The sequence below is a fragment of the Betta splendens genome, chromosome 13 (assembly GCF_900634795.4).
Source record: "Betta splendens chromosome 13, fBetSpl5.4, whole genome shotgun sequence".
Taxonomy (NCBI): Eukaryota; Metazoa; Chordata; class Actinopteri; order Anabantiformes; family Osphronemidae; genus Betta; species Betta splendens.
This window is the reverse complement of record NC_040893.2, coordinates 14,841,013-14,862,404: the sequence shown is the minus strand read 5'-3', so window position 1 is coordinate 14,862,404 and position 21,392 is coordinate 14,841,013. Positions and strand designations below refer to the sequence as shown.

The 21,392-nt window shown below is 46.0% G+C and overlaps 2 protein-coding genes across 4 annotated transcripts; one reads left to right on the top strand and one right to left on the bottom strand.

Annotated features, from left to right (window-relative positions):
* The first annotated feature begins 57 nt into the window (after nt 1–57).
* meis3 (myeloid ecotropic viral integration site 3) lies at nt 58–8,818 on the top strand. The gene is made up of 13 exons (XM_029172255.3): nt 58–572; nt 932–1,025; nt 3,880–4,019; nt 4,235–4,409; nt 4,501–4,551; nt 4,653–4,703; nt 4,980–5,129; nt 5,251–5,359; nt 5,610–5,755; nt 6,225–6,301; nt 7,139–7,197; nt 7,282–7,368; nt 7,629–8,818. The coding sequence occupies exons 2-13, from the start codon at nt 1,014–1,016 to the stop codon at nt 7,826–7,828; spliced, it is 1,257 nt and encodes a 418-aa protein (XP_029028088.1). The 5' UTR covers nt 58–572; nt 932–1,013; the 3' UTR covers nt 7,829–8,818.
* A 5,837-nt stretch (nt 8,819–14,655) lies between these two features.
* On the bottom strand, nt 14,656–21,356 carry rinl (Ras and Rab interactor-like). Of its 3 annotated transcripts, none has more exons than XM_029171544.3 (12): nt 21,210–21,356; nt 21,015–21,116; nt 20,768–20,933; nt 18,519–18,627; nt 17,808–17,880; nt 17,392–17,480; nt 17,221–17,303; nt 16,918–17,137; nt 16,126–16,833; nt 15,718–16,035; nt 15,496–15,630; nt 14,656–15,416 (listed from the first exon to the last, which is right to left on the bottom strand). In XM_029171544.3, coding segments are annotated over exons 2-12 (2,361 nt in total). In that variant the 5' UTR covers nt 21,017–21,116; nt 21,210–21,356; the 3' UTR covers nt 14,656–14,958. The 3 variants fall into 3 exon arrangements, with proteins under 3 accessions (XP_029027377.1, XP_029027378.1, XP_040929397.1); XM_029171545.3 differs by having other exon boundaries at nt 21,015–21,129; nt 21,210–21,237; XM_041073463.2 differs by having other exon boundaries at nt 15,496–15,627; nt 21,015–21,356.
* Between the last annotated feature and the right edge of the window lie 36 nt (nt 21,357–21,392).

Sequence of the window (21,392 nt, the reverse complement as noted above, 5' to 3'; positions counted from 1 at the left end):
AGCTGCGGCGAGGATGGGGAGAAGGGAGGGAGGACGGACAGATGATGGAGGAGCGATATCAGCGCGGAGATAAAACCATCGAGGGGGTCTTCTTCTTCTTCTGCCCTGGCGTTTGTGTGTGTGATAAGGAGGAGGAGGAGTAAAAGGAGGAAGAGGAGGGAGAGGGGGGGGGGACCGAGAGACCCCGTCGCGTTCTGACCCTCCGAAACCTCCCCTCACGCCGCCACCACCATCACTCCTCCTCCTCCTCCTCCTCCTCCTCCTCCTCCTCCTTCTTCTTCACTTCTCTTGAGGCTGCAAAACACCATCGCTCATTCGCGGCCGTGACATTTTCCAGCCCGACGCCGTATGCTGCGCGGACAGCGAGCACGAGCAGCCAAAAAGGACGGGGGACGCGCTCCGTCCGCCTAGAACCAGCACCGAGCGAGCCGTACGCACTGCGAGCCGGAGCGAGACGCGCACCAGGCGGAGGCGAGGCGCCGCAGGAAGCCGCTGCTCCCTTTCTCCGAGCTCTCCGGACTACACCGGACGCAGCCCCGGCAGGACTGGATACGGCCAATATTTACGTCTCGGTGGGACATTTTACACCATTCACCTGAGCCGGGTGTTACTCAATAGCAACACCCAGCAGCTTTTACAATAGCGTTTAATAGGCTGCAATCTTTATTAGAGCGTTTATTGCCCCGTTAGCGTATGAACCATTAAGCCTACAGCGGTAATAGGGTATGTGGATATTAGACGTCCATAAAAGCTCCCGTCCCATCATTATGTTATAATAAAAAACGCTATGGGCTCCGAGTAAACAGACAGAAGGAACACGACTGTTTTCTATTCACGGGCTCGTGCGTTTGTTCAGTCCGCGCTCGATGTTAATTATGTCCACAACTTAATTGCTAACGCATTAACAATAGCACATGCACTTTTATTTCAGGGCCAGACGAGAGGAGCAAAGCTCGCTGAACTAGCCGAGCAGCGCATCGTCGTCTCCGGTGTGGACCTGGCTGTCGAGTCGCATGGAGAAGAGGGTAGGTCCGCCGCCTTCAGCCGCTGAATCCGACCCGCGCCGCTGCGGGATAGCGTGTTTAAAGTGCCGAGCAGAGGATGTGGAGTGGGGAAAGACTGAGGCCGGTCTGCCCAGTCTGTGGTCGGGTCCAGCAGCCATGCAAAACACAAGGCCCAGTGGAAACAGACTAGTGGACTGCACTGGCATGGACTTAACGTTGAGGGAAAACAGCAGAGAAACGTGCCAGCGGAAACCCATTCTAGGCTTAAAACAACTTTTCTTTTAACGTCCAACGGTAATATGATGCTGCAAAGAAACATTAAAAAGCAACTTTTATATAGGCACCAACTCAAAGCAGTCAAGTAGGATTAAGGGTAACGTGACCACTTCTCAATTCATCTAATATTCCACTCATTCCTTAAAATATTACAGATTGACTGTTGTGTAAATGAGGCAACATCGCGGCACATACGGGTTAGAGAGTGTGGGTCATTAAGAGGCAGAGGAGAGGAGATGCAGCTCTTCAACTCGGTAAGTAGGTCAGTTTTTTTGCAAGAGTGATTCAGAGGCATGATGGTGGCGACGGTGGTGGTGGTGGTGGAGGAGAGACGGGCAGAGGCAGAGAGCAGGCGGACGGAGACCTCTAAGTGAAAGACAGCAATTAGGGATGAACGGTGTGAGGACAGAAAATCACTGCTGTGTGGGATCAGAGCTGGAAGTGGACGCGCAGGAAGCGCAATAAAAACAGATACGGAGTCTGAATAAAATAAAATAATTAGAGGAAATAATAATAGTGTAAAGCCACCTGATACGAACATTTGGTCATTTCGAAGAATAATAACGTAATTGACTGTCACTTATAACACTTATGACGCTGTATTTAGTACAAACATAAAATATTGTATTTATGAAGTTTTATCTAAAAATTAAGAAAGATTCAATTTCTATCTGCAACAGATCCAATTTAGTTGAGCCTTAAATGATTTTAGTACAGGAATAATTGTTATATTAGATCTGAGTTCACCATTTTCCAACTTCATTTCGCATTTGATGCGCAGATGCTGAATTTACTGAAATGATTCTGTATCTGTTGGTCTTCGTCTACTTTGTTGTTTAACCAACCTTTTCTTATAAGTGTGTTCACAACAGCGAAAATGCAGCGAAATAAGTATTACACACGTTTTTATGGGTACAATAAGTAACGTAAAGTAGTTTTCTTTGTGTTCTTTTTCAAGACTATAACAATATAAGAAACCTGTCATTCAACAAAGTTTGTTATTCAATTAGGCCTAAAGACTAAAACTGCGCCAAATCTTCGCCCCATTGCTTGTTTTATAAATTATAAGACTAACGTCTTTGCTATAGAATTGGTAGATGGTTACAGTAATTTACACGGCGTGTGTTATGTTTTGGCTCTTCCAAGTAAAGGTCGCCATTACGCGGATGTTAGGCTTGTTGGAACGTTTATGTGTTGATAGAAATAACACAATTAAAGCCTATAATTAAATTGTTTCTGCCGCTATTCGAAGCCTGATTGCCAGCTCCGTGACTTTAAAAAAAGGCGGAAATTTGCGGAATTTGTCATCTCGGCTTGTGCGCTTTGATCCGCCTGACGCACAGAAACCCGATAGGGGCCGTGCGTAAAAAGAGACGCGCAATCCGATACCGGTGATTGTGTTAATAGCCAGCCTCCATAAAAACTAAACGGTGTCCCGGGCCAGGGCTGCAGAGCAGGTGCTTTCTGTGATCCCGGTGGACATATGGGACTGAAATACAACAATTTGATAAGCTGTTTAGGACAGTGGTTCCCAAAATGGGGTCTGGGACCCGCAGGTCCCGCACAGGGCCATGCACACTTTCTCTTTGATTTTATTTCCTCCCAGAGGTCAACATCAGGTAAACGTGTGCAACAATTGCTTTTCATGTTGGGCTTCACTTCTGCATGCAAATAAACAGCATCTAATATTTGGTACTTTTGGACAAAGGATCATCGCAGACCAAAATGCATTATAGTGTAAAGGTTTCAGCGATTTTAAATTTTGAATAACAAGCTGAAGGGAATAAATCATGTCACACGCCCATCAGTAGCTCACACATCAAGGAGGCCACATAGATTTTTGTGTGTCTGCTTGAATAATAGACAAGGTGTCGGGCCAAGGTGCTGTCTGTGATCCTCGTGGCCCAGTGGGACTCCACCGGGAGTCCCTTTTAATCCAGTAGAGAGATCTGCTGACCTCAGCAGTGTTGCCTCAGAGACAGGAGCTGCAGTGAAGCACAGATTAGCTCCAGGGTGGAAGCCAGAGAGTCAGACATGTATATTCATGATATATGTGTGCGTGTTAGATGCTGTTGCGCGTGTATTTGTGCATTCGTGTGGTATGTCTGTGAGTGTGTGTGGGAAGACCCCACTGAGGCCGTCACCGCGTCATAGTGGGTCGTGGAGACCTTGTTTTGGAGGGAGGAGATGATGATAACAGTTATAGGTTTTCAGCTCCCCATGTGAAATCAAGCTTTCATTCCGTAGGACACAGTTTAAAATGATAGTAAATGTAATAAATTGTGTTTCTGACAGTTTTTGAAAAAAGCAATATTATGGAAACTGTATAGACCAAATAATAGGTGCAAATAACCTTCACAGTCGTGTGTAATGTAATATATATGTAATATGGACATGCACCGTGATGCAACAGTGAATTTTATATGGTCTGCAGCTCCTCCAGCCGTTGACACACAGAGCATGAGTCCAGTAAACCGCTTCCCTGAAACCCCCTGACAGCTCAGCCTCATAATAAAATCACAACACGATTTGATGTGAGACAGGCACAGATGTCGAACGTGTCTCATGTTTTCTGTGTTTCCACCTAATTGTGTTTCAGTATGAAGAGCTGGTGCACTACTCAGGGTCGGAGGCCATGTCGATGGGGGGGTACGGGGATGACGTCAGGCCGCTCCCCCCCCCGCAGTACGGACCCACCATCCCCGACTCCCTCAAACACCACAAGGACCAGATCTACGGGTGAGCGTGTGTGCGCTGCTTTGTGCGACCTGTCGGCAGATTAGCGAACGAGCGTGTTTTCGTGTACTGGACGCAAAGTGTTTACAGCTGCTTTTATAAATACTGCGGCGTCGCGTTTCTAACACAGGCTGGAAGCGTATCGTGTGCTCACTATGTTAACTGTTCCTGTGTTTATGTACAGTATGCTAACAGTGTGCGTCTCTCTGCCGGTGCAGTCACCCACTGTTCCCACTGCTGGCTTTAGTGTTTGAGAAGTGTGAACTGGCCACCTGCTCCCCGCGAGACCCCGCCTCCCTCTCAGCCAACGCCCACCTCCCCGGGATGACCAATCACAGCGACGTCTGCTCCTCCGAGTCCTTCAATGACGACATTGCGGCCTTTGCTAAGCAGGTGAGTGACGACGGCGAGATCCAATAAGACGGCGGACATGCGCTGACTTCCTGTTTCACTTGTGTTTAAATTTGCCGGACTCTCGTTGCAGATTCGCTCAGAGAAGCCGATATTTTCTTCAAATCCTGAGCTGGACAACTTGGTACGATCTATCAGACATTGTCCTAAAATATGGAATATGGTGCTTCAGCTACGCATTATGGGATGGTAACTGATAATTAATTTGCATTCTCCTCCACGCAGATGATCCAGGCCATACAGGTTCTTCGCTTTCATTTGCTGGAGTTGGAGAAGGTACGTGGAGCAGATTCATGCTCCTTTTATTCCGTTTTAGAACATGTGGGAAAACAACTTGATTAAACCAACTTAAATATAAGAATAAGGTGAAACAATAGTTTTTTTCTAATGCCTAATAAAGGGCAGGTTGAGAATGTTTTTTTAAATTGCAAGTACAGTAGGAAACAGTAAAACTATATGTGTATATGTTATATTATTATGCAGCATAAATTCATGAGTACAAAACAAAACACTTATTCACCGAAGCGGTTTTGTCTAAATCTGTCCCTGAAGGTGCACGACCTGTGCGACAACTTCTGCCATCGCTACATCACCTGTCTCAAGGGCAAAATGCCCACGGACCTTGTGCTGGACGAGCGGGAGGGAGGGTCCAAGTCCGACATGGAGGACTTCACCGGATCCTGCAGCAGTCTGTCCGAGCAGGTGAGCGACGCGGCCGGACCGCGTCTTCGTCGGGCTCCGCCCACCGCACGGCTGCTCCCTCTCTCCTCCTCCTCCATCTTCCCGTCGCTCCACCTCAGACCTCCTCTCTTTGCTCCTGCAGAACGCGTCGTGGTTACGGGAGCCGGATGAATGCGCTACCACCCCCCTGGGAACTCCAGGCACGTGTGGCCTGCCTTCACACAGCACAGCAGACAACTGCAGCGACACAGGTACGCACACACACACACACACACACACACACACACACACACACACACACACACACACACACACACACACACACACACACACACACACTACTATACAGCAGAGTGTGTTGTAATGGACGCTGAGGCTGGACCCATATTCACCCGGTGTCGTTCTACGTGACAGTGGACCGATGCGTTCAAAGCTCACTTTAGCTCAGAGTCATTTGTAAAAACCATAACTGTAAAAAATGCCATCGCGTCGTCGCTGCAGGTGATGGTCTGGATGGAGGAGTGGCGTCGCCGAGCACGGGAGAGGAGGACGAGTCTGACAGAGACAGGAGGAACAACAAGAAGAGAGGCATCTTCCCCAAAGTGGCCACCAACATAATGAGAGCGTGGCTCTTCCAGCACCTGTCGGTGAGAGGGACTTTTCTCAACCCATCCATCATATCCAGACAATTAATTATTACTGAAAAACAGATACAGAAGCAAAAGTTGCCTGTTTGTAGCACAGGGTGAGGGAGTAATTCCTGAAAGAGGATTTAATGTGACAGGGATTAAGTGATTATGTGAATATGCCTGCAATTAAATTATTGTGCTAGTGACAGAAATAGAGTGAATAATTGTTGGTGAGGTGGTTAAATTGATAATTAGCCACTAAATGAGGCAGGTCAAATGTTGCTTCACTCCAGTTATTACAGTTTGACAAGAGAGAAAAACAGTGACAGGAGTGCAGATGCCAGTTAAAATGGAATTCTGCTGAGATTATTATTCCAGTTTTGAGACTTGAGTGCGATGATTCTGTATATTCGTGCATGTTCACATCGGCGTTTCCAGTGAGTGTGGTGTGGTTTCATCTATTCAACCCAACTCTGATCCCTCCCAGCACCCGTACCCGTCCGAGGAGCAGAAGAAGCAGCTGTCCCAGGACACGGGATTGACCATTTTACAGGTCAACAACTGGTCAGTGGACTCCTAATCAATACACTGGTTCCACCGCCGTGGCTCATAAATAATCAGTTAAAGCGTCCGCTGTTAACGGAAGGTGTCAACTTTCAATTTGACAAAAAGGCTTTAACGCTGTACATTGTTTGCATCTCACCTCCATTGCAGTTTTCTCTTATTAGTCCATTTTGTGTGAGCGGTAATTAAATGAAAAGCTGCACCTTGGCAACTCTTTTATAGGCTATAATTTGTTTTAGAGAGAGAGAGAGAGAGAGAGATTGTAACAGAGGAAAAAAATGTGCTGCTAAGCATTTCTTCATAAGCATTTGTTCATAAAACCGAGTGGCAAATCAATAATCCTATAATCAGATGATTTACTGCTCCTAAATTCTCTATGTCTCCCCCGGCGCATATGTAGCTGCACAGGGACACACACACACACACACACACACACACACACACACACACACACACACACACACACACACACACACACACACACACACACACACACACACACAAGCACAACATGTCAAAAACTGCAAAATGCAGAGCGTGTGTATCTGTCATGCTAAAAAGTAATTAATGTAGTATAATAATTGATGTGTTTTTATACTGTGGCTCACACACTCTCACTGTGGCCCAGTCCTTTCAGATCAATCAATTATCACAGGGCGATCGATGCCTGCCCTGTCCTAATGTTGATTTACTCTGCCCTCTGAAAGGGTTAAGTGGTTGTAAAATGGAAAAGGTTAATAGTCTGCTCGTCAGGGTTTTTCTCCATTAACGGGCAACCGTGTACATCGCTCCCCCTCTGAGCACAGTCTCCATCTTACGTCTCTCTTCCCTGTACAGGTTCATCAACGCCAGGAGGAGAATAGTTCAGCCAATGATCGACCAGTCCAATCGCTCAGGTCAGCGCTGATAATGCCGTTGTGTGTATGTGTGTGTGTGTTTGGGTTTATTCTGCTGGTGTCTGATAGTGTGTTGTGCCACAGGTCAGGGTGGTCCCTACAGCCCAGAGGGAGCAGCTCTTGGCGGCTATGGGCTCGACAGACAGGCTCACCTGGGGCTTCGAACAGCAGGTAAAGACCCGATCTGTGCTTCAGACTGTTAAAAATGACTAAGACAGGAAATGAAAGTGGATTGTTCCTTGTTTAAATACAAAGAGTCACTGGGTGAGATGATCCTTAGTTATAGTGATCACACACAGTGTCGTTGACTTTGACTTAATTTGCCATATCTCACCCAGCTGTTAGAGACAATCAGCAGATGTGAATGAACACAAACATAACACAGTCATTCAGCAGCGGAGCCTCTGAATCAACCGCCCTTCTCCCTCCAGGTCTCCAGGGCATGTCCTCTCTGCAGGGCGACTACCCCGGCACCCTCCTGTCCCAGCCCGGCTACCCTCCCCACCCCGGGCCGTCCCTCCACCCCTACCCGGGCCCGCACCCCCACGCCGCCATGCTGCTGCACCCGCCGCCACACGCGCACCCCGCGGAGCCGCTCCTCGCGCAAGGACTGGACATACACGCACACTAGCTGCAGGGGGGGGGGCGTGAAGTTAATGTACGAATCAGTGTGTGTGTGTGTGTGTGTGTGTGTGTGTGTGTGTGTGTGTGTGTGTGTGTGTGTGTGTGTGTGTGTGTGTGTGTGTGTGCGCGTAAGGATTTATTTACAGAAAAAAGACACATTGCTCTGAAAGTTTACATTCCCCACTGAGAAACTGACCTCAAAGTAGCTGTTCCACACACTGAGACACAAGTAGACATGAACATCACACACACATACACACACCTCACACACACACACTCCCGCGGTCTGGACCCACAGGTTTAAGCCATACCTCTTTCAGAGTAGAAGTGCTTCCTCCTTTCTAAACGTCTCCACTGTGTCCTGTGGGCGAGACACATGCTTTAAACTACACTTCCCATCATGCCTGAGCCGAACGGAGCGACGAACACTCACCCCCGGCCTTCCGCCGCTCGCCACGCGCTGGGACGTCACCCCGTGAACGGGCCTTCTTCACGACTCCCCGTCTTCCTGCACACGCTGACTCTCAAAGACACACACACACACGCACACACTTTATTTAAAGTTGTTTTCTTATTCTATTTTTATATTTATGTGTGCCACTCCGGGCAGATGCAGCTTCGTGTGGGCTTGTTAAAATGTTAGTGCTCTTCCTCAGCATGAAGCTAAACTCAACGAATGACTTCCAGTCTGCCTCGCTTTTGTACCACTGACCTCCTTAAGACGCCAACAGGTGTCCGTTACCTTTCCTACACACATCAGACACTACACTGCAGGCATTTACACACACATACGCACACACACACACACATACACAGACATAAACACACATTTCTGTAAGCATTTCTAGTATGTACATGTTTGTCTGTCACGGCAGTGTGTGAGGGCAGCTGCAGCCAAAGGACTCTTTAAACATTCGGCTCCCTCTGCACAGATTGCTGAAGCATTTCTGAATGATGATGGAAAATACAGTTAAAATATTAAAACATTTTTTTGTAAGACGTGTCTCTGGGTAACTGTTCGTGTGTGGTGTGATTGACTGCCTTTACCAGCAAAAGTGACCATTGATAGAATATTAATATTAATATCAATATCAATCAACAACCATAATATTATAAAAGTTGTTAGTTGTCATATTTATCTAGTGTGGCACATTTTAAAGGATCTTTAAGCATTTGGAGGAGGAGCTCTCATCCACATCTGGACAGATGTGGAGATCTAAGCTGTGCAACACTGATGTCACTGCCAGGTAAAACCTTTGGGATTGTTTTTTTCGCTGAATAATAAACAAGGAAGGAAAAACAACAGTTTCAGGACATCAGGTATAATAAAATAACTTGAAACAAAAACAGCTATATCAACTGCAAAAAGTTCCTCAAATGGTCACATAGAAATACACTTAGATGGCAGCACAGCCTGTCACACATCTGCAAAACACTCGAAAGTTTCAATCCACCAATGAGTGAATACCTTCAGTGTCACAATTCTGAGATTTATATTATGGGAAGTCTGCCATCGGTTTCAGAATGTGTTTAGTCTGCTGCTCTACCAGAAGACGTGAACAGCTGTAGTTCTCTTTCTGTTGCTCAAGAGTCCAAAGCGAGGGGCTAGTTCTGAGCTTTAGGCTCCTACGTTGGATACTTATTAAGTATATAAGATATTTAATAAAATTAAAATCAACACTCATGTGAAATTTCTGTACGCAGAACAATGTGTTGACAAATTGTGTAATCATCTCTAATTCCTTTTGAGCCATAAGTCACGTGAGCCATACTCTCCTCTGGCTATCTGTTCAACTCTGACGGCGGCCTCGGCCTGCAGCTGCAGTAATCTGTCACACATGCTGGATTATCCAGAGAGGAAAGAACAGCTCTTGCATTTATTCTTATGATTTATAGAGTCCAGAGCCACATCTGGTTTACAGAGATCCCAGACTTCCTTCATTCCTTTTATTTCATCAGCTAAAATAAGAATAATATGTCAACAGGTTCTTCCTACAGACTTTTAGTGTTTGCAGCTTCTGCTACACACGCCCTCTCCATAATCCTCAGACCTCGCCTGCTCTGCATCCCTTTATGCACCCACTATCCATTCATGGTTTCACCTTTCACCATTGTACATGCCACAAACAAACAAAAAAGCCTCCTGGACCCCCAACCACAGCCCCACCCACCATCCTGCCCCCATTCGGCCCGAAGCAGGCATGGGGTCAGGGGCCAGAGTTCAAGCTGGGGTCAACAGGAAATGGCTGTTCTCCCTGGTACCCAGGGCCTGACCCCGGTACCCCTCCACTTTTCATTTGTGCTTGTCCCACCGCGTACTCACTTCTGGGTCACCGTGGACATGATGCACCCAACACTTTTTCTCCTTTATTACCAAACCTGCTTGTTTGTCTGCTAGGGAAACCACTGTTGTTTTACTCTACACGACAGTGACTCTGTCCAAATTGTAATTTACATTTTCTTACACAATAAAATAAATAGATCACATAAGACTGAACTTAGGACCACTAGTCTATTGGGCTTTAGGCCAATAACCTTTTGTAATTAGTGTAAAGAGTGACATAAATAACATAAAGAAAATTACTCTGTTTGATTTAAAACAACAGGAACATTTGTTTGATCTCTTTATTGCTTTTATTTTCTATTTCCAGCTAGTTTCTACATATTCATACTCAAATGTTTACTGAGGTTCAAAGAGCACACCTTGACCCTGTTTCACTGAAGGTTTAGTGTTTGTATTTAATATGCATTAATGTGACATTTGGTTTCTGCAGGTGACTAATTAATCAGAGACATTTTTAAGAAAAGGAAAAGACAATAAAAGTCACCCTGACCTTTATTAACAGTGCAATTTTGCTCTCGGGTTATTTGAAAACAATATTCTTTAAATTTATAATCCTGCGACATCACAACCAGGCTGGGAGAAAAATCAACAACACATACATCAGTCTACCGTCCTCAGTCACACAATATATGTCATAGTCATTGTGTCAGTGTGTGATTGGCTCAGATAGATTACCAGCCTCTTCTCTCACCAGCACAGACTGCGTTAAAATAAAATCTGCCTTTATGTTGACAAATGGAGACGATAAGGGAGGGCGAAAGCGCTTCCATGCATTTGTGTATTTGTGTTTCAGTGTTTGCGTGCAGCCAGAGGAAAATACGAGGCTGCAGCATATGGAGGTGGAGTGTGTGTCGGCAGCAGATGATTTAGTTTTACAACTTCACAAAGTTTTGGGTGAATTTTTAGAAAATGATTGATGTGTATAACATTCTCTGGGAAATGTATTTTTTACAATTCACATAAGTTGTTTTATAAAATGACAACAGTGTGATTGTCGTTTTAAATGAGCTGCACTGCATCACTCGTGCACTCTTGGCCCCTCGTGTGCAGGATGTCTTCACATCTACTGAGTGTTCATTCCTTTCAATGTTTCCATCATTGCCAGGCTCCTACTGGTTTGAATTTCACCGTTTGGTCAATTGAAGCAAAATGAATGCACGTGTGTGAAGTGAAAATGAGCATGAGCCTGAGTGTGTGTGTGTGTGTGTGTGTATGTGTGTGTGTGTGTGTGTGTGAGTGTGTGTGTGTGTGTGTGTGTGTGTGTGTGTGTGTGTTGTGTGTGTGTGTGTGTGTGAGTGTGTGTGTGTGTGTGTGTGTGTGTGTGTGTGTGTGTGTGTGTGTGTGTGTGTGTGAATGAATATGTGTGCACATAAATATGTACAAGTCCATTTTAACATAACGTGTGTTTGTGTGTGTGTGTGTGTGTGTGTGTGTGTGTGTGTGTGTGTGTGTGTGTGTGTGTGTGTGTGTGTGTGTGTGTATGTGTGTGTATGTGTGTGTGTGGGGGGGGGGTGTTACTGTGGTGGTCATTAATCATTCAATTACACACCTGTCAGAGTTCAGACAAGTAAGTGGGGGGAGGGAGGGGAGAGAAAGAGAGGAATGCAGCAGGGAGAAAGAATGAACAGCAAGGATAGAACTGAATGACAGAAGTAGAGAAGTGAAAAGCAAAAGGAGAGTCTGGAAGAAAGTTTTATTGTGGGTGCGTGAGCGTGGAGTGCAGGCGAGCTGCTCCACAAAGACGTTTACATGCTGTAGGGAACAAGGCTGGACAGTAGAGCTGCAGTCAGACTTCAACTAAACTGATGTGAAATGAGCTTTAAGCAGCGCAGCATTTAACCTCAACGTGAGTGAACGGTGAATATTATAACAGGACAATAGAGTGAGTAAAGTAACTGTGGGACTGCAGTTATTTCACTATGAATATGTGAATCTCAAAGCAAAGTAAAATGTGTAGCATGTCTAACTAAAACTGATTTTTACAGTTTTGTTCAAACTACAAGTTGTTTGATTTACTCAATAAATTAAATATGAAAATGCTGTCATTCACAGATTTTGTTTTACCAATGAACACTGACATTTTTATTACTTTAGAGCCTTTGTACAAAAAAGGGTTTCTTTTTTTTGTCAATTTCCGATTTGGATATGAATAAATTAGTGCCACTGTGTAGCTATACTACAAGTGACTTTACTGTACATCTGTATATGTCCACCCCTCTAATCCATGTGTGTGTGTGTGTGTGTGTGTGTGTGTGTGTGTGTGTGTGTGTGTTGCACTGTCCATGTTTAACTGCGCTACCTCTGATGCCTCAGGCTACAGCCATCTGTGCCCCCCTCCTCCTCCACCTCATTTCACATACAAACCCTCCGCTCCTCCTTCACCCCCGCCTCTGCTGGCATATATCTAATTTATGGCTGTGGTGAGTGCATTACACATAGTCATGTATGCATAATATATCACGTGCGTAAAAAAGAACTGTGCGTAGAAGAAAGAGTGTGTAGAGTGTTTTTTCTCGGCGTTAGACCAGATCAAGCAGCAACTGATAAAGTGTGAGGAGTGTGTGTGTGTGTGTGTGTGTGTGTGCGTGCGTGCGCATGTGCGTGTGTTTGCGCGCGCACGCGTGTGTGTGTGTTTTGTGTGTGTGTGCGTGTGTGCATGTGCGTGTGCTTGTGTGTGTGTGTGTGTGTGTGTGTGTGTGTGTGTGTGTGTGTGTGTGTGTGTGTGTGTGTGTGTGTGTGCGTGTGTGTGTGTGTGTTTGTGTGTGTGTGTGTGTGTGTGTGTGTGAAGGCCCAGCTGTTTGTGGGCTTGACATCTACATGCAGGCAGAAAGCCAGATGTCTCATTAGGCAAATTTGATTGGCTCAGTCATTTAAATGCAGGGATGAGATGGTTCCATATGTGTCTGTACATGAAGCTGTATGTGTGTGTGTGTGTGTGTGTGTGTGTGTGTGTGTGTGTATGAGGGCCTCTCCATAACCATTTACATATGTACATGTCTTATGTATGTGCATTCATTAATTTTTCACGTTTGAATGTACAGGCTGCTAATTACATAGTAATGACAAAACATATATGTAAAATTGATGTAAGAGGAGTTTGTTCTGGGATTTAGACAAGGATATAATCAAGGAACATGTTTTTGGTCTCCATGTTAACTTCTACTTAATTTCTCCTCAGCGATTCCACTTTGTGCCGCCGCATCTGCCGACATCCTTCAACCATAAGTGTTACAGTTGTTTTTAAGTGCAGGATGTGCTTCAGTCGCTGCTGTGTCAGATGCTAATTCAACTCTGTTAAGCTCACTTTACTGTTATGTCTGCTTAGATCCGCTTCAACGGCAATTCCTTGACATTAGTCAGCCACCACTTCAATGTATTTACTGTAAGAACAAATAATTTAACTATAAAATGTGACCATGTGAAATGTGAAATAGCAGCTGCTTCCTTCACTTTCCCATTTTTATCTGGTACTTTGTTAATGTATTCTGCATTACAGCTTGATTAGTTACGTTACATTTAATCTCAACTTTTTACTGGATCTCCAGCCTCCTGCTGTTCTACCAAAAATGAATGAACAAACAGCTAACAAAGCAAATGTCCAGCCTAGAGCCTCCACAAAGTCACATGGACAACAAAATGTTTACTAAAATGAATAATTAAAAAATATTATGAACTTGTTACCAAAGTTGTGACTTAGACATTGAACTGCAAAATCATAGGCAAAGGTTAAACATTTTCTTTGTTGTGCAGCAAGTAGAATAAGAAGAAGAATAATTCTTAAAATTCTTAGATTATCAGAATCAGAATCACAATCAGCTTTAATGACCACGTTTGCACAGGACAACCAAGGAACTTTATGTGGTCTGACTCTGTCTTTGTTCCACATTATTTACAATTTCATTTATATATATTAAAAAAAATGAACAAATAAAGAATATAAACTGCAGCTCATTGTGTCACATTCAACAGTGACATTATTGAGATAATGTCAAAAATATATTTTGTTGAGTACCTATAACATAATACTGTGTTTTTATGTATGTAATAGAAACACTGCAAATTAAATTGAATCTTGTCATCTTGCGATGCGATTAAACCTGAAATAACCTCATATTTTAAACAATGTACATGCTTTAAATAACTGTCATTTGTAGAAGGGTAATTAAAACAAAGGGACTCTCCAGCTCGTCAGGAGCGGTTTCATGTTCTCAGATTTTGTTCCTTATATTCTGCGTGTAACATTTTCCAAAACTAACGCTGAACAATCTCTGTAGGTGTTAAACGGTGTGGAATAAAAAAAGCTTAATGCTGCCCCCTCGTGGTTCAAAGGGAGAATCCAAGAGAACCTGCAGAGAATTTACGTTACTGATTTGATCTTAATAGTGTCATGAGGTGTGTTTTGTTTTGTATTTCAGAAGCAAATCATTCAAGTTTGATGTCTGAAAAACAGAAGCACAAAGAGAAACACTCCTCAGGCCACGCCACAAAAATGAAGCCAATTTTTTTTATTCTTAGCCATTTCTGTGCAAAGTGGATAACAACAACAATAATAATATTAATAATTTCTTAAATAAAACCTTCTCTTTCAGAATACACTTTAGAAAAATGACAATGAGACTCGTCAAGGCCAGTGTTTCCCAATTCTTCCTCTGAATTTTTAACCGCTTTCTCTTGCTTGATGAGAGCCTCATCATGCAAAAACATGCCTGCAATGACTGAATTATAAATATAACATTTCTTTGGCCTCGTGTTAGAAGTCAAGTGTTTAACACATTGTATTGCATAGGGTTAGGTCATCTTTGCTGGTCCTCCCATGCCCATAGAGTCTTGCTGTCGGCTCGTTTATTCCTGACGTCCTGCATCCGAGCGCTCGATGCTGAAGAGGGCGTCAGCGACTCGTCCCCAACCTCCTGCTCCGCCTCCTTCTCTTCGCTGAGCGGCTGCAGACCCGCGCCGCCTCCCGCCCCCTGCTGTGCCTCATCGGCGCCTACGGAGTCGTCATCCTTCTCGCTCTCGCCCCTGCCCTCGGGGTCGGTGGACGGGTTCTGCGAGGCCCGGTCCCGACACGCCTGCCTGCGGATGGTGCGGCGACTCTTGCTGCGCCTCGACTGGTCGCAGTGCAGCGTGCGCCTCCGGTGCCACTGGTTGATGGAGTTCTGCGCCTCCACGCTGAGCTGGCGAGTGGCCAGTCGTGGCTGGAAGCTGCTGATGTAGTAGAGGGCGGCGTATAGAGTTGTAAGGTAGTAGCCGCCTGTTGATGAGGGGATCGGAGAAAGGGTTAGAGGAGTGGAGTTAGAGAGAGTACCGGGATGCCTTCATTTTGCCTTTACCCTCTCCCTGTAGCTGTGTGGGATCAAGCAGCTCCATCATGTAGTCTGTGTCTATCTGTAAGGTGATCAAGTTGCTCCGGAGCAGCACCCAGGTCAGACAGGGAAGGAAATCATCTGCTCCAAACACTTTACCTGCTGCAAAGATGACAACAGGGGATGATGCGAATGAATAGGAGAAGAGTAGGAGAGTGTAAACACGGCCACCAAAGAATGGGAAGCAACCTGAGCTCGAGTTAGCGCTCATGCACTCGTAGATGCTCTTGCAGACTTTCAGCAGGAAATGGACCTTCTTGTTTGGGGAGTAGGCTTCGTGCATGCGCGTCCACCTCTGCTGGATCCGGTCGAGGGCGGCGCAGTCGGGCACGCCGACCCCCGGCGACCCCCCCAGGCCCTCCACCTCGTTCTTCTCCAGCACGAGCAGCTTGCTCTGCAGACGCTCGAAGGTGCCGTCTTTGCTCCGGGCGATGTTAATGCAGGAGTAGAGGTGTGCGGAGATGGGCTTCACAGCCACTTTGTGGAGGGAGAGCTCCACCAGTGACTCTGCAAAGGGGAGCGAAGAGCCTGTGAGGAACTAGACTAGGTTTTGTTATTATTTAGTCTATTATGAAGCTTCACTTCGCTGTCACTCACCTATTTCCAACTCATTTAGGTCCGTAATGCTGTCCAACAGTGTCTGGATTTCGGGGTAGTCCAGCAATGCTTCCCTCAAGGTTGTAAGTGACGACCTCACTTCCTGTAAGAACTCTGAGCCTGTGGCCCCGTCTGAGTCCGCGCCTTTCTTCAGCGTCGCCTCCACAAATCCCTTCACGGTGTCTGCAAACGAGCCGCCTTTGCGCTCGCTCAGCTCCTGCACGCGGTTGATCAGTCTTTGCTTCGGACACACCAGGCCGCCCAGGACCTGGCCCACCGCCGAGAGGCGATTGATGACTTTGTCGGCCAGCCGGTGCGCCGACGGGTGGTGTGAGGGGCTGGACGACGCCTGGAACTCCTGCTCCTCCTCCATGCTGCTGATGGACAGCGAGTCCAGCTCCAGGGAGGGGGGCTGGAGCAGGGAGGAGGGCCTGGGGGGGGCGAGCCAGACGCCGTCCTCGATCCAGGACACCCTGTGAGGAGACATGGGCACGGGGCTGCCATGCTGCACATCCGACCCTAAACTAGTCAGACTCCCACGGTTGGAGTGGCTCATTACAGTCAGGCTCTCTGTGCTCAGTCTCTGTGGAAGGGTACTGACATCTTCTCTGCTGGGTCTCCTGAGGACGACGCCTGTAGAAGCACCGACCTCCTCGGCTGTTGCTTCGGGGCCGTGTGGGGAATCTGCCGACTGGGCTCTGGTCAGACCTGCACAAGGAGACGCGGCTACACTCACACGCACGCTCAAAGACCGACGATGGAAACGCATTTAGTGGAGTATCGAGGTGTAACCTGAGCCCTCTGCACTGGCAGCACAGCCCTCCTGGTCCAGTGAGATGGCTCGTTTACACTGGATGCCGGCCCCGGCCCAGGCCCGGGTGCTGCTGATGCGGCGTTCTCGCTTGAGCGCGACGCCCTGCGAGGCGGGGACGCGGTGGGTCAGCCACTCGTCTCCGTGCTCACGGAGGTAGAGCGGGTTGATAATGCACAGGGCCCCGTTGGAAGAGGTCAGCTGGACAACAAAGGCATGCATGTTGCAAACTCCTGTTTGTTGTCAAGTTCTCAGCATTAGTCAGTCGCACACAGATTGTGTACCTGTATGGAGCACATCGCAGTGCTCGGCTCCTTCTGCGTCATTTCATCGGCGCGCTGGTCGGGTGGAGTGCAGAGCCAGGTTTCTGCAGAATGGAGCGATATTCTCTCTCTTTATATTTCTGCTACTTATCTATGACATGAGACTGTATATTCTGAAATAAAGGGACTCACTTGGTTCCAGTTGAGAGAGACGACCTTTGTTTTTGTCAGTTACGCTGTAGATCCACTTAGGAATAGACAGAGCAACGTCCAGCACATCCCTGATACCCAGGTACAGATGGAAGAGATCAAATTATTTTGTCAAACAGACATACAGTAGGTTTGTAAAAAGCTTGAACTGGTCGGAGGCATAAATGAGAAGTATTTATACAGTCCTGCTATTGTCCTGCCGCCCAAAAATGCTCGGACCAGGCTTAAAATCCTGAACTCTAAATCAAATAAATGTTCCAGTTCGTATGATAAGCTTAACAAAAGGAAGCGTTCTAATAAAAACACCAGCGGTGATATGCTTTACCTAAACAGATGGAGCGGTAACAAATTACACGGAAGCTCAAGTAAAACAAAAGAGCCGCAAAACAGGTTCTAACCTGGTTAGAGAGTAGAAGAACACCAGCTGAGCCAAGTCAGAGAAAGACAGGCGGGAGTCAGACAGCTGGAAAACTAAAAAAAGAGAAGACAAGAGTTATTAAGGGTCTTTATGTTAAAAAAGGATATTCCTGCAAACACACAAAGCTGTTCACAAAACAGTTTAGTCATCACATTTCTGATGCTGTGGGGTTAACGATGCTGAGAACGGTCACTGCAGGCCGTAGGAGAGTACATGTTCATATAGGAACGCTGGCTGCAGAGCTGATGCTGTGTAAACAGTTCAAGGAACCAGTGTTTACAGTCTGAACACGCCCTCGATGTGAGTGGAAGCAAAACCAGTTTTTAATTGTAGCCTCTCTTGCAAGTTTGCGCTGCAAAAACAAGTCATTTGTTAAACAAGCACACACACACACACACACCACAGGTATCACAGCTAACATAAACAAAACTTAATTGTAATTTTAGCCCTAAAATCACATCTCGACCCTCAAACAGGCCTTTAAAGTTGTGGGGTCCAGGCAAAGGCCCCCACAAGTGGCAACAGGGCCCCACTTTGGTAGAAAAACAAGTTCATTGGGCCATACGTCGATGCACACACACACACACACACACACGCACACACGCACACACACACACACACACACACACACACACACACACACACACACACACACACACACACACACACACACACACACACAGATCTATACCTGTGCCTGTGGTTTTGATGGTATAGTCCAGCACGGCATCGTTCTCTCCTCCAGACACGCACAGCACGCTGGGCTGCGACGCCGCGGAGTCTCGCACGATCAGGAAACTCTGGTGGGAGACACGCACACTCACCGTGACTCATTTCGGTAGCTGTAGTGTTACGGAAGCTCGCCGAACAGGAAGACTTTTTCTCTTAGATTCGCAGGCAGCCTACATTCTGTGGCTTTCTGGCAACTGGGTGACATGGAGCGAAAATGACGACAGCGAATGAAAGGTGACGAGTTGATTCGGGCGTGACAGACAGAAAACGAGCATGTTTCCACATCAGGTCGCAATTGTTAATAACTGCCAAGTGATAAAATGAGTCATAAATAACAAACAGATTTCCAGAAGTTCATCAAGTACTGATGAACCTGGGTGAACTAACTACTACAGTATTTGACCGCATTCAACACCAGCACTAACTTTTTTATACATTTCTTTGAGCCTGACTGTTAAATATGACAGAAGGAACTGAGTGGACTTTACTTAAATAACTATAAGAATAATAATCCTGCACTGGAATGATGTCAGCGGTGTGAAAGGATGTGAAGCTCACCCATCAGTCTTCGCTGGCAGTGCGACATGGACATCACTTCCTTTCTGGTTCACCTCAGCGCTGAACATTTCCTGACAACACCCCCATTACTGACATACTGAGACGCCGTGCATGACTTCTGCTCCTGAGCACTGGGAAAGCCGCTAAACACGACCAGATGGAAACTCACTTTATACTTACAGTAACAGCCATAAAGACGCGCAAATCATCACATTTGTTTCAAAGAGAAACCCTTGTGGTTATTTTAGGAAAAAGTATCAGTTCTGTTTTGAAGCTTTCACAGGCTTGACGTAGTCAAGGCCACATTCTCCACCAGCCTTTAGCATCGCTAGCATTTTAATCAAGCTCAGATAACAGATAGCATTGTTTGATTGGCTGCAGTAGGAGATTAACAAAGTGGGTGATCTTTTACTAATGTGGGAAAAAGACCTTTTCCTCTGTGCAGAGACGTTCGTGAATAAAAACAGCACCATTTTACTGTGTAGAAACTACAGGTCTGTCCGTGTCATCTAATGAAAAGCAACATAATGAACCTTTCGAGTAAACCCGAGGGTTCAGCCACGCAGTTACGCCACCGCTCGTTTCAGAGCTGCTCTCAAACACCGGCACACGATTATAATGCACAAAGGAAGTGGCTTCGTGTGCTGTGTCTACCAAAATAGACTGAAGTTCACTTCGAGTCACTAAACTTTACCCAAAGTGACACACTTGGCTGGCTCTTCTCCTTTTCTCCATTCATTTAGAACAGCAAGCGTTGGTTATTCCCTGAACGCATTCCTTCAACAGTGTAAACCAATAGAAGCCCAGCCATGACTTACATTACATGTTATCGGTGAGGTTCTGAGCTCTTCCTCTCCCTATGACAATAAAACGGTCTAATGATTCAATCACTCGCATCAGCGAATTCTGGGTAATTATTTGCATCTCACTCATTAAAATAACTATATATATATATATACATATATATATATATGTACATGTGTTTGTTCTACTCACGCTTTCTCTTTGCAGCAGACCTTTCTCTTGGGTTTTGTAATTTCCCTGACACACATGCCCTTTTATTCAACACCACTTCTGCAATCAGCCCCAAACGTGGTTCTCTGAGTTATCAGGTGGAAGAGAGAACAAGGAACCGCTTTGTGTCTCAAACCTATGAATGCCGGTGTTTAGCCTGGAGCAAAACCCTGGCTGTGTTTCAGACAGCTACAGACAAAAGTACAGGCTCACACGTTTTAGTTTTAATATGAAGCTACATGTTTCCTGTTTTGAGAATAAACAACAACGATCACTATATTGACCAGTTACATACGGCATGTGACGACTGTCAGTCTCTAAGCCTGAAGTCATCTTCCACTGCACCACCCTTTACACTCACTGTGCTGCTCCTCGTTTAAAATAATAGATCTTTATACACATGTATAATAATGAGTGGTTAAATCTATCCGTTATGTAACACCCAATTTGTGCACAAACCATGCAAAACACATTTATTTGAAAACCTTTTCTGCAATAAACCTTCTTTTAAAAGGGGAAAATAATCTAGTGTTTAAAATACACTTGCCCTCTAACAAATCCTCTCATATATGTCAGTACCGAGGATTGGGATTTAGCTGTATTTACAATATCTGCAACGGGAGGAGGACAACTTACCCCAGTAGGTGTTCCACTGACAGCTCTGTGGGCCCCCTCCCTGTCCCACGGTGCTCCAGGGCACCAGGCCTGCTGACAGCCCTTCAGCTGCTCCAGGAGCGTCAGCATCTTCCTGCTGCTCCTCCATGGGATGGCGGTGGTCCCGTTAACTGCACTGTGAACTGCCCTGGAAGCAAGCAGAATGCAACTCGTGAAGCAGCTGAGCATAAAGTTCAAACAAATAACTTAAAGATAAGTTCATACTTACATGTGTTGGGCTGGTGTGTTTCCTTCACGTGTCCTCCCTCCTCTACAGTAATAAAACGTTTCCCCCCATGTTGTAATCTTGCCTTTGGTGCACTCTTCCTTTCTGAAGTGCAAAGCTGTTGCTTAAGAGCTAAAATGGGAAGCTCACATGCTGCTCAGACACACGTCCGCAGAATATTCTTACAACAACACGTACTGTGTGTCAGTTTGCTGCTCACTGCCGCAGAGCTGCCACGTTCCACACCGTCGACGCCACGCTCATGCTGAAATTAATTGCACTTTCAGTTTTCACGAGAGACAGGTCTTTCATCACGGCACCCTCTTCATCCTCCAGTCTGTATGTGGTTAACCCCGCTCGAGCTCAGTGTGAACTCAGAAT

Excerpts from the sequence above, each read along its gene's own strand:
- meis3 (XM_029172255.3), top strand. Across the intron at positions 4,552-4,652 it reads ATCCTGAGCTGGACAACTTG|ATGATCCAGGCCATACAGGT; the intron begins GTACGATCTATC and ends TCCTCCACGCAG. Across the intron at positions 5,360-5,609 it reads AGACAACTGCAGCGACACAG|GTGATGGTCTGGATGGAGGA; the intron begins GTACGCACACAC and ends TCGTCGCTGCAG.
- rinl (XM_029171544.3), bottom strand. Across the intron at positions 17,304-17,391 it reads TCTCTCTCAACTGGAACCAA|AAACCTGGCTCTGCACTCCA; the intron begins GTGAGTCCCTTT and ends TCCATTCTGCAG. Across the intron at positions 16,834-16,917 it reads TGCCAGTGCAGAGGGCTCAG|GTCTGACCAGAGCCCAGTCG; the intron begins GTTACACCTCGA and ends CTCCTTGTGCAG.